Source organism: Cavia porcellus, unplaced genomic scaffold, assembly GCF_034190915.1.
Source record: "Cavia porcellus strain 051 isolate PalLab524CR breed Dunkin Hartley unplaced genomic scaffold, mCavPor4.1 scaffold_1, whole genome shotgun sequence".
Lineage (NCBI taxonomy): Eukaryota > Metazoa > Chordata > Mammalia > Rodentia > Caviidae > Cavia > Cavia porcellus.
This window is the reverse complement of record NW_026947484.1, coordinates 63581386-63596629: the sequence shown is the minus strand read 5'-3', so window position 1 is coordinate 63596629 and position 15244 is coordinate 63581386. Positions and strand designations below refer to the sequence as shown.

The 15244-nt window shown below is 49.0% G+C and overlaps 1 protein-coding gene across 8 annotated transcripts in view; it reads right to left on the bottom strand.

The window, feature by feature from the left end:
* Window positions 1–320: 320 nt before the first annotated feature.
* The window catches only part of LOC100732024 (transducin-like enhancer protein 1), an 86065-nt gene continuing 71141 nt past the window's right edge, over window positions 321–15244 (bottom strand). For all 8 annotated transcript variants that reach the window (XM_023566068.2, XM_013155082.3, XM_013155083.3 and 5 more), the window contains 6 exons: window positions 8183–8432; window positions 6355–6602; window positions 3513–3660; window positions 1870–2020; window positions 1002–1078; window positions 321–917 (listed from right to left, as the gene is read on the bottom strand). In XM_023566068.2, the coding sequence (XP_023421836.1) occupies window positions 810–917; window positions 1002–1078; window positions 1870–2020; window positions 3513–3660; window positions 6355–6602; window positions 8183–8432 (982 nt within the window). In that variant the 3' untranslated portion in view covers window positions 321–809. The remainder of the gene's footprint in view (window positions 918–1001; window positions 1079–1869; window positions 2021–3512; window positions 3661–6354; window positions 6603–8182; window positions 8433–15244) is intronic.

Sequence of the window (15244 nt, the reverse complement as noted above, 5' to 3'; positions counted from 1 at the left end):
GTCCTGAGTTTCTGTTAACTCAGAAATGCTTGCTGCATTCATTTTTTTTCTTTTGGGTTTTTTGAGACAAGGCCTGGCTCGGTAGCGTTGAACTTGTGGCAATCTGCCTGTCTCAGCCTCCGGAGTGCTGGGATTACAGGTCTGTACCACCAACCCTAGCAGGTTCATGTTCTAATGTAGCAGAAGTCTACAGCCAAATTTATTTATGAAATAATAAGTGTTTTTTAAAACTCCAAACCCATGCACAGACTGTTCACACAACCTACATTAATGATCCCAAAGCCTTGCTATAAACAGTAAAGAAGGAAAAAGAGAAGTACTTATTGGTACTAAAGCCTTTACTGTAATAAACCAAATATATTTACAATTTATACAAATGTTTAACCTTCAACAAAAATACAAAAAAACATTTCACAAGATGCAAAACCAGGAAACAGGTTCATTGGAGACACCACTGCTCGATGAAGGACAGAACTCGAGGTGAGCTGCACAGAACAGAAAGTAGCCTCACACTGCAAGGCACAGGCCTCAGATCCCAGGGAAGGCAGGGCGCAGCTGGAATTGCAGGTCTGTTCCTCAGCCTGCGCCCGGCCAGGTCTGCGCTGTAGTGATGCTCCCAGGGCTAGGCAGGCAGCCGGCGACAGCAGTGGCCTCATCGTGCCTCTTTGTAGACTCAGAGGATTGTGTCAGGGTCTGGAAACTGGGTTTTATGTTCTTGGATGTGGTTTTTTCTTTTGAAGTGACAACTTCTCTATTTCTACAAATTCAAACATTTTGGCCCAATTCAACTGTAATGTTAAGCCATGTTTTCAGTAGATGACTTCATAGACGGTGGCCTTCTTGTCCCCGGAACCAGTGACTATGTACTTGTCATCCACAGAGATGTCGCAGCTCAGCACTGACGAGGACTCTTTGGACTGGAAGAGAAGACAACAGGCACACGTGTGACTGGAGCTGGGACACAGGCCCACTCCCTCCGGGGCTCCTGCCACCGCACTGACCTGGAAGATGCTGGCTCCGTAAGGGGTCCGCCACGCGTTGAGGAGGTTGTCTTTTCCAGTACTCACAAACCACTTACCTAGAATAAGCAGCACAGCACACCATGCTTTAGTGACACTGAAGTGCCTTCTAGGATACTAGCGACTTGGTTTCATGCATGAACCTTCTTGCCCCAAGAGTGAGTCTAAGACCTAAGCAGAGGTTTATATCTGGCCTCCCCATGATATTCCCTATCTTGCTGGTTCCTAGACACATTTGTAGCCTCACTCAACACACAACCATCCCGCAAATACTGAATCAATGAAGCTGCTCTATATCACTCAGTCTCCTTACGATAAAATGTAAGAATTAAATGTCATGACGTTCAATGTGCTCATTAAGTGTACCTCCCATCTATCTGCCTGCTGGCTGAAAAAAATATATGATCACCTGCAACACACAAGGACAATCCCCTGGGAACTTTAAGTCTTTCTGTCTTCACCGCAGGATGAGGTAGAGACTGGATCCAGCTAAGTATCCCCTGCTCTGACCCTGAGCTCCTCATCCTGGCCAATGTGTAATGGCCAGGGCTGAGGTGGGAATGTGCCACCCCCCCAACTTCAGCATGCAAACTGCCCACGTGCCACCAAAACAAGACTGAGTCCAAACCTGGCCTTAGGCAATTTCAATGCCTGCTAACTCCTCTCAAATTAGCAGCACAGACTAAAACTGAGATCACCATGCTCCAAGGGGCACAGTAAAACAATAGAATTATTGCACCCAGCTGTTGGGAGAGCGACATTTTTTCCAGATAAGATCTCTAACCATACTTTCTGAAGTATTTTCCATTCGGCCATCCATGGCCTCCAGCTTCCTTTCTGCTGAACTCACCACAATAAGCGAACTTCAAGGACAGCACACAGCTCTCATGGAGGTGCAGCTGGTACTTGTCAGGCTTGTTCACATGCAGGACCTCCACGTTGCTGCTCTCCATGCCCACGGCCAGCCACTCCCCAGTCGGGCAGTAGCCCAGGGAGAAGATCTGTAAGAAAGAGCACCCACAGTTACTCTGCTCAGCAAACATGGGGAGACGAAGTTAGCTAATTCCAGACAGTGGAACAGTGAACAGAGGAACCCAGGCTCAAAACCCTTGTGAGGCTGGGGTGCAGCTCAGTGGTCCCACCTCCCATCAAAAACACCTTTATGAAACATCGGAAATAGTCCAACATGTCCATCACATGGAGTGAAATTAATGCATCCTTTTTATTGCAGAACTGGAGACTGACTGAAACGGGGCATTGCACCACTGAGCTGCATCCCCAGGCCTTGTTACTTGGTGTGAGGCAGGGTCTAAGTGGCCCCAGGTGGCCTTAAACTCTTGACCCTTTTGCCTCAGCTTCTCCAGCAGCTAGGACTATGGGTGTGCACCACTATATCTAGCTAGGAATTATTCTAAATACTAAGGGTGGTCATTTGGGTTTTAAAGACGTCTTTAGCTTTTCAGAGATCTTAACTCTATGTTTATAGATAAAATCATGTATCTAGAATTATTTTCAAACAATCCAGTGCTGGGGGTGGGCAGTATGTGGGGTAACGGATGACAGAGGCCGGCCAGGTACGGAATGATCACTGTTGGTGCCGGGCTGTGGCCACGAGCACCCGTCCCTGCATGTATGATCGCACATTTTCAGCGTTCATATATTTCAGAATTCTGTAAGAAGTTAAAAATTAAGATTAAAACTAAAATCCTACTCACATTAGGAAAGGGCAAAATGAAGGAGACTACAAACAAAATCAAAATATAACAAGGACACAAAATTCACTAATATACATAGTTGTTCCCATTTTTGTCTATTTTTTTAAGTCATGCTTTTTTTTATTATAAAAAAGGGAAATGTCATGTAATAATCAAAGAACAAGTCCAGCACTAGAAACCACTTGAAGTATAGGCACTGCCTTTCCCAAAACAAGTCTAGATCCAGGTACTCACAAAATCCAGAGTTGCTATTTTTAATTATTGCAGAACCCCATAAATCTAGTTAGCATGAGTCCACTTTTAAGCAATAAGTAATAAAGTGGGCACCCACTGAGCTACTGCTGCATTTTCCTTAAGCTCCCGGATACAGGGGAAGTGAACTAACTTTGGGAGTTATTGTGAATTTCCATTCCTCCTCATGGCGCCCTGCATATTCTCCAAGCTCTCTTTAGATGGGAATCCAATCATCTCTCTCCCCTGGCACTGAACAGTGAGAATACACACAACAAGTCAAACCCTGCTGAAGGAAATCTGTGCCTCACTTACGGAATCTGTTACACAAAGCCAGGCAGTGAGGACGTCTTTAACTACAGCACTTCAGGACTACTGAGAACTTTAGGGGGCAGAGGGTGTTATCCGTGAGTTTTGTTTTCCTGATATTGGTCATCTTAGGTTGAAATCTGCTGAGCTGTCTTGGTCCAACAACCCTTCCCTCGGAGCAGGGACAGCCCACAGAATGCCCTGAGGACCCCACAGCAGGCGAAGCCTGGCCAGTCACCTGCGAGGTGAAGTCATGCTGCTGCAGCTGCCGCCCCTCGCGCAGGTCCCAGGATCTGACCGTGTTGTCCAAGCCACCCGTCCAGAGCTTGGTGCCGTCGTTGGAAATGTCAATACAGCTGGCTCCGTCCGTGTGGCCCTGGAATTGCCTGATAAAACAAACCAGATTGAATAATGATTTCCTGCCAGAGCTTAAGGTAAACACTGTTGTGTTGTTAGTTTTGGACTCCATGTGTGACTTCTCGTCAGTGTCTGCTGATGTGTAAGATCAAACCAGCTTTCCCGGGAGGAAGGGAGCTATGCCTGCACAGTGGTTTCTTTTTCACTGTCTGAGGGCTAAAGAGACAGACTGTCCCTGGAGATCACTACCCTCAAGTCAGATACGCTGCTCTGGCTCTTTGCCAAATTGGTCTACAAGGTAAGACTCCTCCCCAGCTCTAAAAGTGTTAAAAGAAAATAAAGGAGAAACAATCCCAGTGTACCCTGCAGGAAAGACAGAGGCCTGGCCTTCAACGGCAGAGGGGAAAGCCTGACTCATGAGGTGTGGCTGTATTACAGAAGCACCCTTTCCCCTGAGCATGTCAACCCTTCACCCAACACAGCTTGAACAAGCCACTTGACTCTCAACTTTGCTGGGCGGTTTTTGTTGTTTTTGGAGACAAGGTTTCTTCACTATGTAGTTCAAGCTGGCCTTGAACTCACTTTGTAGCTCAGGCTGGCCTTGAACTCAGCAGCAATCCTCCTGCCTCAGCCTGCCAAGTGCTGAGATTAACAGGCTCGAGTCACCATGCCTGGAGTCAACTCTGCTTTCTGAATTAGAAAGAGCCCAGCATTAGAAACCTGGACTTCCAGAGACAAAGCATCATGCCTGCATCCCAATTCTGAGCTGGGCAGACCCCTCCAGGCCAAGCACAAGGCTTTCACTCTCAGGAGGACCTCTGGCAGCTTCCAGAAGGCTGAGACAGCAGGGACTGCTGGGCACAGGTGCCGCCAGGGCACAGGTGAGGCCAGGCCGTTCTGCGCCAATCAGCTCAGCTCTGCTGCCTATGAGAGGCAGCTTCAAGGAGTGGTGCAGACGGGGGAGAAGTCTGATTGCCTTCAGAACCAGGTGGGCCTGGGCCGAGAGCCAGGCTTGGGCTTACGGGGCAGGGTCTGCTTCCGTGCTGCACTGCTCCTCATTCCCACAGAGCCCAACGTGCAGTGTAAGAGTGCAAGGGAGGGAAACAGCACCACTGCTGCTCCGAATTCAGTCATGATCTCTCCCCGACTGGGGAAGCCTCTGCAGCGAGTCTTCTCCCTGCCTGCAGGCTTTGCTTCCAGGGTGTCCCCGTGGTCCCTGTCATCCACTGCTCTGGAAAGCCAGTCCTGAGCACAGCCCTTTGTCTTGTGACTTCTCTTCCCCTCTTTCATTCAATAACCATGCTGCCCTCTAAAAACACCCTTTCCTGCTGATGGTGATACCCAACAGTGCTCCTCCATCTGCCACGCTCATCGTGCCCACGCCCCGGCTGCCACAGACAGAACTATGAGTGCACCAATGTGTTGCGTACCAAGAAACACAACACGCAATGTCCTGCACTGGGAGTAGCCACTCAGCACTGGTGGCACCACAGCCCCAAGGAGGCTGGGCAGCTGAGCACAGCAGGGTGAGAGGCTGCACTGCAACCTCAGCTCTGCCACTGTGGCCCCAGCTCCCTTCTTCACGTGGGTTACAGAGGTTCACGTGTGGGTATGGGGACTAAATGGAGTCACACTGGAAAAGTGCTTAGAATATTTTGAAGCACTGTTACATTACAGAAAAAAATCAAAGAAAAGGAAAAGAGAAGAGGAAAAAAAGAACAGAAACAAAAGGAAACCTGAGCTTCTAAAGACGGAAGGGTACGTAACCAGCTCTCTGGGGCCTGCTGCTCACTCGTGCCACATTGTGCCCAGGTCCAGCATCAGGACACTGGGTTTCTACAAAGAGGTGGAAAGGAGCTGGGCTGGCACAACGCCCCCCATGTCCCTACGTGTACACCCAGTGGCAGAGGGGCCTCTCAACCTGCACCCCCAGCAGAAGCAGTTTCTGAGCAATGCTGAAATGTGGCCAAAACCCTCACATGGCCACCTGCATTTCTGATGTTGCCTTAGTGATTGATGTCTCTGTTTCTTTTCAGTACTGGGGATTTGACCCAGGACCACTGCACTGAGCTACAGCCCCCGTCCTTTTTGTTGTTTTATTTGAGACGGGATCTTGTTAAGTTGCTCAAGTGTCCAGGCTGAATTTGAACTCATGGTTTTCCTGCTTCAGGCTCCCAGAGAGCCTGGGATGGCAAGCAGGTCCTACACTGAGTGCTTCCATGTAAGACGTCCCCAGGACATCTCAGTGTGAGTGCTGGCCAAGGGAGTGGAAGCCTCGCAGTGGCTGAGGTTGGGAGGCCGAGCTCGAGGAAGCCAGGCAGAGCCACCTGTTCCTGGGTGGGTGAACCCTGAACAGGTCTCCTAGCTGGCTGCTGAGAAATGCACTGTGGGTCAGTGGGCTACACTCATGGAACCTCTTCTAGTGTCTTCTTGCTGAGTTTGCATCACATCAGATGGCTCCTGTTTGCACAAACAAGGTTCTGATCAAACCCAGAACACTCAGGACCTTCACACCACCACGTGAGCCACACCAGCCCCATCCTAAACCAGGCCTGGCCCCTGTGTGGGCTAATGAGCAGAAACCTGGGGGAGACCACCTGGCAGCCACGAAGCCCCTGCCCAGCCTGGCGGCAGGAGGTGCATGGCAGAGGGCCCCGGACAGCCAAGAGCCAGTCTCTAGGCCATACTCCAAAAGGGCTCCCCTGAGGTCTTTCTGTGCTCACCTCACCAGTGTCTGGTTGTGCAGGTCCCACACCGCAATGTTGCCGTCGCTGCAGCACGAGAAGCAGACCTTGGAGTCGGGGCTGATGGCCAGGGCATAGCAGGCGGGGGCCGAGGACGTCAGCTCTGCTTTGATGCGCGGGGTCGGAGCCGCCAGGTCCCAGATGGACAGAGTACTGGCTTCCCCTCCCACGATGAGGGTGCAGCCATCAGGCAGCAATTTACAGGAGCGGATGTAATTATCTCTGTTCTGCGAAACAACATAATCCAATTGCTGTAATGCACCACGCTCTAACTGTATCTTGTTTTCTGACTGAGGAGGGGCATTTCATGGACTCTATTCTGGAGAAAAGACTGGGGTCCAAATGCAACTGGGAAACAAAGCAACTGACAGGATTTCTCTGCTGTGTGTGGAAGCTCAGAACATCCCTCGTGCTCTACCCGGCAGGCAGACCTGTCATTGGCTAGGAATCAGGCTGGTGTGCACAGACTCATCTATGAAGCTAGTTTGAATCTTTATTGCTCCTCTCCATTATTTACTATTGGAAACTGCAGCCCCCTGCCTGTGCTTTGGCTTCCATGCTCTAACGCTTCCAAATGTTGCACTGTGGTTTCTTTAGTCAGAAGATTCTTACCTGAGGAGTTAACAACACTGCTCTCTCAACTCGGAGTTTCACTCTGCTATACTGAGGATTGAATCCAAGACCTCACATGTGCTGGCCAAGTGCTCTGTTACTGAGCTATACCACCCCTTTTTACTGCACACAGAAATAGTACCTCCCCTGTTGCTTAAGCTGGACTTGAACTGGTGACCCTGCCTTAGCCTCTGGAGCAGTGGGGATCACAGGCGTGTGCTGCAGTCTCAGGTTAGAATGCAACCACTGTCTCCTGTAAGCTTCTCAATTTAAAGGCCACAAAAACTGATAAAAGATGGGGTGGGACGGCACAGGCTCCCACTTCAGAAGGAAGAGCTGTCGTCTTCCATTTCAGACCCCAAGGGACAAGCTTTGATGTCATCTAGTCTCCTGAAGTTTAGAGAAACTTAAGCACAGAACTTCACAAGAGAACACTACTAACTACTGTAGAACTTTGGGCTGCGGCTCAAGTGTCATTAAAGGAGACATTTTTAAGTCATTTAATTAAAAGAAAAAATACTAATAACTACCCCCAAAGTCTGTGTGTCTCAAGAACATTGCCAGCCCACTTTTTGGAAGTATCACCTTGGAACCCTCACGCCCTCCAAGCCAGGCAGTGGATAAACTGTGCCTTCTGCTTGGGCAGGAGGACCACCTGGAATCTGGGGTTATGCTTTCATGCATGTTCCATGTCTCTGAAAAGGCAAACTGGGGTTCCTGGACTTCGCACGCCTCAGGAAGCATTCTTCCTGCACCTGTGCTGCATCCTGCCTAAAGTTATGGTAATAAAACCCAGCCGGCTCTCCCAGATCTCCCCTAACAAAACAGTCCCTGTTCAAGAAGGCTTTCAAGCACTGGCATCAAATGTTTACTATCCAACATTCACCTGCAGGCTACAAGGAAATTAAGAATGGGGGGACCAGAGTCCAGGCTTCACTGAGCTTTCCCTTTGTTACATGGGAAACCCCCTTGCACACACATCTACCCATCAGAGGCATCAGCACCCTGGGATCCAACCACCTGCATAGCAACAGGGGAACCTGCCCTGCACGGAGGGAGTGGGGCAGAGAAATAGCACAGAGGCCAGCAGGGCTCCCACTTCCTGCTGAACCAGGCGTGGACTGCAGGCCTGGACAGCTGTCTCCTTCCTGAGTCTCCAGGGGGAAGGCACAGTGTAGCAGTGCCGCTTGCTCACCAGGCAGTCCAGCTGGGAGACCGGACTCTTGTTGCCAGGGTGGCTGATGTCCCACACCTTGACACAGCCCTTGCCGCCCGTGTACACGTGTCTCGTGGGGTTGCTGATAGTGACCGCGCACACCACCTCTCCGTGGTTGAGCGTGTTGATCTGGCGGGCATGGCGGGGGATTCCAGGTCCGATGAGGGCGTCTGGGGGGAAGGGGACCGGCTGCATCTGGCCATCCGCAGTGACGTGGAAGGAGTAGGCTCTGTGGGCATGGGGCCGAAGAGAGAGGAAAGACAACACAGGTTGTGGTGAAGGATGAGCCTCAGCCCTGCTCCCGGAGAAGACAGGCGGTGAGAAGCTGGGCTTCCCCAGGGGTGATTTCCTTCTGAAATCAAATTTTACCAATGGAACAGATTTAAAATAAATCATGGCTGAAGCCTAAGGAGTATCACAGAGACCTACATTGAACCCTGCTTTAACATGAATTAAAACTTGGGCTTATCCACTCGAAAAAGTATTCTTTTGGATCCCATTATGAAACAATGTGCTTCCTAGTCAACTCTATACAACTGTATGATTTCTTGGTGTCACCAGAAATCATCACCATTTGGGAGTTTTAAAATGAAGCCCATAGAAACACGAAATAATTTCACACAGCAAATAGTGCATATAAGTCAACACTAACAAAAACCAGTTTTCGAAGTACACCAGTTTAAAGCCTGGATTTAAACTTCTGGTACAGTAAAGGGAAAACAAGAGATTCTCTTGTACAAGCGGCTTTGTAGCAGGTTGTCGTAATGAACAAAGTATGAGGGACTGAAAGTCTCTGACTCAGCGGGTCCCCAGTTCTCCTGGACTGCAGGATGCCAGCAGTCTGGTATGGCTGCTGCCACTTTCACCCTGAGACACCACAAATACTCAGAGCTCAGAGCCTCAGCTTTACTAAGAACTCGAGTTCTGTGATTACAACAGGCACACAATGGAAGAAAATAGACAGAATGGCAGATTTTTACAAGCTCCTAGTTAATACCCACGTTTTACCTTGAAAATAAACTAAAGGCTATCATTTGATCTCCAGATCAAAGAGCTAAATATTAAATGCATGAAAACTTAAATTTACCCTACCCTCAACCAAAGGACATACTCTTGGGTATCTATTATGTCCTAGAAAACATTTAGTTACGGATGTGAAATAACTATTTGGCCCAAATCATTAATATTATTTTTGAGTAACTCAACACACATAATGAGAACTATGCAGAATATTCCAGAAACAGGTGCACATGTAAAAGACCACACCTCAAAGCTCTTACCTCACTGAACCACCAAGTCAGTTTCCCTTGGTGGTCATGAAGATCCAGCCTAGAAGTGTCTGACCACTGTGCTGTACCCCGACCCTTTTCAACATTTTTATTCTGAGATAGGGTCTTGCTATGTTGCCCAGGCAGAACTCAAAACTTGTAATCCTCCTGCCTCAGCTCCCTTAGTACTAGAAGTACAACTATGCACCATTGTGCTAGCTAAATCTCATTTTTTCCCTTTGGTGTTCTTAGCAATACATAAAGCCTACGTGACCTTTCAAAATACACACCTCACAGTTAGCACATAACCTATGCCCCTTAGGATGGGAGTTACATCTGCAGCTGTAATCAAATAGCACTTTGTTGCCTTTAAAAAAATGACCACTGAACTGTGAAGGATTAAGTCTATCCTTGTCTTAACACAATTCTGAGCTTCAAGTAACTCTTGCAGGACAGATCAAGCACTGTGAACTAGCTCCAAAACTGGGTCTGGAACGAGTCTCCAGATAACGGTAAGCACATAGCAGGTGAATTCAGACACAATGAAACCACCCGGCTGCTTGCGTCCTCTAAGAACAGCTTGCTCACGAGCAGTACTGCAGGGGCTCAGCCTCTCTGTGCCCATCTTAGCGTGGATGCCTCAGAGAGACAGGGTTTCCATCAGGAGCTGCCCAGCAACCCCAGATGTGCAGGGCAGGGATGCCTGCTCAGCATGGAGCCAAACGCACCAGATGAGCAGGAGATGACAGAGTGTGGGCAGCAGCCATGCACACGGATCTCAGGAGGAGACCCTCTCCTTCTGACTCAGGCGGTCTGTGGTCAGCACACTGAGGCAATTCACAACTGACCCATAGTGCGGTGAGTGATGGCCAAGGCTGTGAACCCACATCCATGCCGGGGGAACTCTGGAGGATGCTGGCACTGCCCATGATGCTGCCCAGAGTCATCAAGTGGGTAAACCACAGCAGTGCAAGTATCAATCAGGGATCCATGGTGGGAAGGAGACACGGGCAAATGGACCAAGAACAGACCATGATGCAGTGCATCATGATGATGGGGAAGAGACCCCCAAAGGAAACTTGCCTTCTCTAATGGCCAAGGACTAGCACTGTTAACCAGAAAAGAGTTTATCAACAAACAGTGGGTACAGTTAACTGCCTTCTCCACAGAGGATGACTTCTAGAACCCTGGGAGATGCCTGAAACCCCAGAGATACCCTGTGATAAAGTTTAACTCATTAAGCACATTGAGATAACATGATAAACAGCTAACAATACAATCAAAGTTATATCAACGTGATCTCTCTCTCTCAATATGTTGTACTTCCACATTTTCATTAAAGGAGGTACTTTCCAGCCTCTCTGCAGCGTCATGTGACCTTTGGAACCACTGTAAGTCACACAGCAGTTCACTGAACAAGCATCTCCCTACCGGGACAGGCAGTCTGAGCACTGTGATAGCTATTGAGGGACTAAAAGGAAGGCAACATATTCAGCAGGGATACGGTGCATCAGGGGATGCCTCCTGTCACAGGCAGGAAGTAGCAGGTGAGATTTCCTCCTGCTACTCAGGATAGCCTGGAGTTTAAAATTCCTAAGTTGCTCATGTTTGGACTTTGCTGTGTAATATTTGCTAACTGCACACTAAGGAACTAAAACCACAAAGGGGAACGACTGTATTTCTAAACATTCTTCAAACCTGAATTCAAGATGAGCCCAGACCCACAAGACTGCACAAGTATGGTGGCATATACACCCCAGCAGCTGTCCCTGGAGGCTGCCCATGGTGACTGGCTGGTGTCCTTGGTGGAAAGCAGCTGGGTCACACACACATGACTCATGTGCTTCTTTCTATGGACATTTCAGTCAAGTTTATGTTCATTTACTCAATGAAGGAAAGGCACTCTAGCCAGTTGACCCATTAAACAAGGGGCACAGACACTCACTCCTGTGCCCAGCCTTTGACGCTGAATGACTTCAGATGCACAGTCTTGGCTTGCCAGCTGTGCCAGCTGTTCTTGTGGTCTAGGAACTAGCCAACCTGCATTCTACACTGTATCCATTTCCTGACTTATGAGAGAGAAACAGTACCTCTAGAGCTGCCTGATGACAAGAAGCAGGGCTGTTGTAAGGACTAAGAGACAATACCTGCAAACCCTCCCATAGCACTTGCACTGCAGCAGGTGGTGTCCTGATTAATCACGCTGGCCTTAATGAAGGGAAGTCAGGCTGCATCACATCAGGCCCTCTTTCCCTCAGGGAAAGCAGAAAGGAGGGAAGGCTCCGAGGAGGAGCAGGAAGGCATAAAAATGAGACGGCAAGGAAAACCAGAAACCTCACAGGTCTTTAAAGGTGAGAGACATCACGTGGCAAAGATCCAGCAAACAGCCATCAAGGTACACACTGTAGGGACTGTGGTGAATTGGACAGCAGTAAGAAGCAGCCCTGGAGCCTGTAGGATCACCCTGTGAAAGCCTAGCCGCTCACACCCAGGGAGCTGTTCATCCCCAGGGAGCCTCACTGATGTGCATGGCCCCCTACTTGCTTTTTGAGCCAAGCACCCACAGACCAGGATGGCTTCTAACCCTCAGGTCTGGCAGCAGAATCCAAGAACTGAGAAGAAAGCCTACCGGGCATCAGCTCTAGAAACCAAATGAAACCCATGCTGGCCGGGAGCAAGGCCTTTTCATTTTCTGGGCACACAGCGGTCCGTAAGGACTCAGAGCACAGAGTCCCTGTGGGGCTGTCAACAGCAGGAGCTGGAGAAGCAAGGCCATGCTGGCTGCGGGGAAGCATGGCGTTTTCTCCTAGCAGACAGGATCCTATTAAAAAAAGCCAGGCTATGTTCCATGACTGAAGGAAAACAGGTGTCTGCAGTCATCAGTTTGCTACAAAGAGACAGAACTGCAGAATAGAGTGATGTGAACAGTCATGAAGATCTGAGTGCAGGTCCTGGAGGTGAGGGCTGTGGCCAAGGCCTCCAAGCCATGGAGCTGGCCCAATCCCTGTGCTGTTACCGCCTATGTGAACAAGTGTCACCAAATCCAGACACAGCCAACACCCACCCCACACCTCACAGCTCTTCAGGGCTCGTGAGCCTTTTACAATTTAGTGCTAAAAGTTTGTGTGACCCTAAACTGCGGGCCACAGGAGATAGCAAGCCAATCCCCTCACGATGTGGCCACACAAGGCCACATCTCCAGCTGTGCTGCTCCTTCAGCCTGAAGGCCTTCGTGTCTGTGTTCCCCTCAAGCATTCTGCGTGGCGCCCTCCTCCTGCCAGGGCGTTCTTCTCCAGTGCCTCGGCTCTTTCTGCAAATCTCTCCAAGGGCTTTGTTCACGCTGGATGTTTCTGACCTGCCCAGCCCAGGGTTCCTCAAGGGTGAGTGTGATGACCCAACTAGCTCTCCACGGCTGCACTCAGCCAGCAGGGGCACAAGCCTCCTAGTATTGCTGTCACTTACAACTCGGTGGGAAAGGTGGTTCTGGTGAGGAAAACCACAAAGCAGACCGTCATGCTCCGATTAACTGGGTTACAAGATCCTAGGGCAGTCACACCAAATGCAGCTGCAGAGATGATCTCCATCCACCAGGTTCAGGGAGTCCCCTGACAGCTCATTTCGACTACAGAAGACACAGAGAGCAGGTATGGTCCCAAGGTGACATACACAGCCTCACAGCGGGAGCAGGTGCAGCCACAGTGCACAGATGGGCACCTCGGGCACCTCCCAGGAGCAGGGGCTGAGAGGACAGGGGCGGAGCACAGCATTGTGTATTCCTGGTGAGAGGCAGGAGCCGTGTCTGGAGTTGGTTTTCCTGCCTGCTACCTGGGAAAACTACCTCAAGCACAGCATCTGCTCAATGCTTGGAGAGGAGGCAGATCATGAGAAGAAAAGAAGAGGCAACGGAGAAACGAGTGGAAGACCTGACACTCAGTCAAGGTCAGCACAGGTCCACTGACTGCACCATCCAGAGGGCCCCTTAAGATGGACGTACCTTTCCTGCATGCATGACAACACCAAGCAGTCACTTGAGCACCGTGGCTCACTGTGGAGCTCAGAGTCAAGATGCCTGGGCACAGGATGCTGGGGGCTGGGGCACCTGGCTCCTTTGAAAATGAGTCCCTAATTGTGCCGTTGAGTTTGAGAAAATTCTGAGCCTGGAAACTAACAGAGATGGTGGCAGGAAAGGAGCAAGGGGATGGTTATGTGAGGGTCACAAGAAAGCAGGAGCCTGCAGTGGTGAAGTGATTTGCCCATCATGTACCAGGCTAGCTTCAGTCCCCAGCACCACACACATGCACACACCCGTGCTGGGTGTGGTGCTGTATACCTATAACCCCTGCTACTTGGGAGGCTGAGACAAGAGGATTGAGAGTTCAAGGCCAGCCTGGGCTATGTAAAGAGACCTGTCTCCAAATGAAATCCAAATAGAGCACCACTGGGTTCAAGTCCCAGTGCTGCAAAACAAAACAAAAAACACACCTCTTAAATATGGAAAATATTGTAAACAGACACAGCACAGCAATAGAAACATGCACATGTGTGTAGTAGCACACCTCACAGTAGTTAACTCTTAGCACCAGCCTCTATGTCCACCAGCAGATACACGGGTAGAGAAAACGTGGTGTATATACAACAGAGTACAACCCAGCCACAGAGAATGTGAGTCACCCGTAGGAAAATGGATACATCTTGACTCTACAATATTAAGTGAAAAAATCAGACACAGAACATTAAGTGCTCCATGGTTTCTCTTACAGAAGAAACTCACAATGTAAATAATTTAAGAGTAAAGTAAAAGATAGATAATATGAAGTAGGAGACAGAATTTTTTGCAGACGGGAAGGGAATGTAGATTTGGTGTTTGGGGAAGGAGGGGAGGGGGAATTAGAATGAAAATGGGTTATGTGCACACACAATGCCCCACTGAAAGTGATCATTATGTACAGCAAATGGGTGCTAGTGAACATTAAAGTATAAGCAGAGGAAACAAGAAGGGACACCTAGCTAGCAGAAAGGAGACTCCGCAGTCCAAGCTGGCATGTAAGACAGCCCTGCGAGCTGCTGTCCTGTGGATGAATGGATCAGAACACGCCAGCGCCACTGATCACTTAACGGTACCCCAGTAAGACAAGTAAGTGACAACCCTGAAGCGGTGTCCTTCTGCTAAATGACAGCTATTTACAAAGTAAAGAATTGCCATCTAAGGTTCATTTAAAAGTAGTAGCAAAGAAACTGTCCAGTACAAACATGAACAGAAAAACACATGCAGGAAATTAAAGCTACAGCAGTCTCTCACCCACTAAAGCTCATTTCTGATGGAGAAGGCAGGAGTAAAGAGAAAGACAACTGACTGCAGAGAAAGGATCTTGTGCAGTGACATAAGCCTGTAAGCCTAGCACTCTGAAAGGCTGAGGCAGGACAATCACAAGTTTGAGCCCAGTCTGAACAATTTAATGAGACCCTGTCTCAAAATTAAAACAAGGGGCTGGGGATTTAGCTCAGTGGCATAAGCGCCTGCCTTGCAAGCAGGCAGTCGTGAGTTTGATCCCTGGTACCGATAAAAACTTAAAAAAAAACAAAATTAAATTACAACAAAAACCCCTTTTTTTGAAGGGAAGAGCTGGGGATATACCTCAGTGCAAGAGCTTGGGTTCAATTCTAAGCACTATTAAAAAAAAAAAAAAAAAAAAAGGTATAGCTATCTAGCTGTTCCCTTAAAGATGCACAGGATCACAGAATATACTATGATACCTATTACTGTTATCCCGGT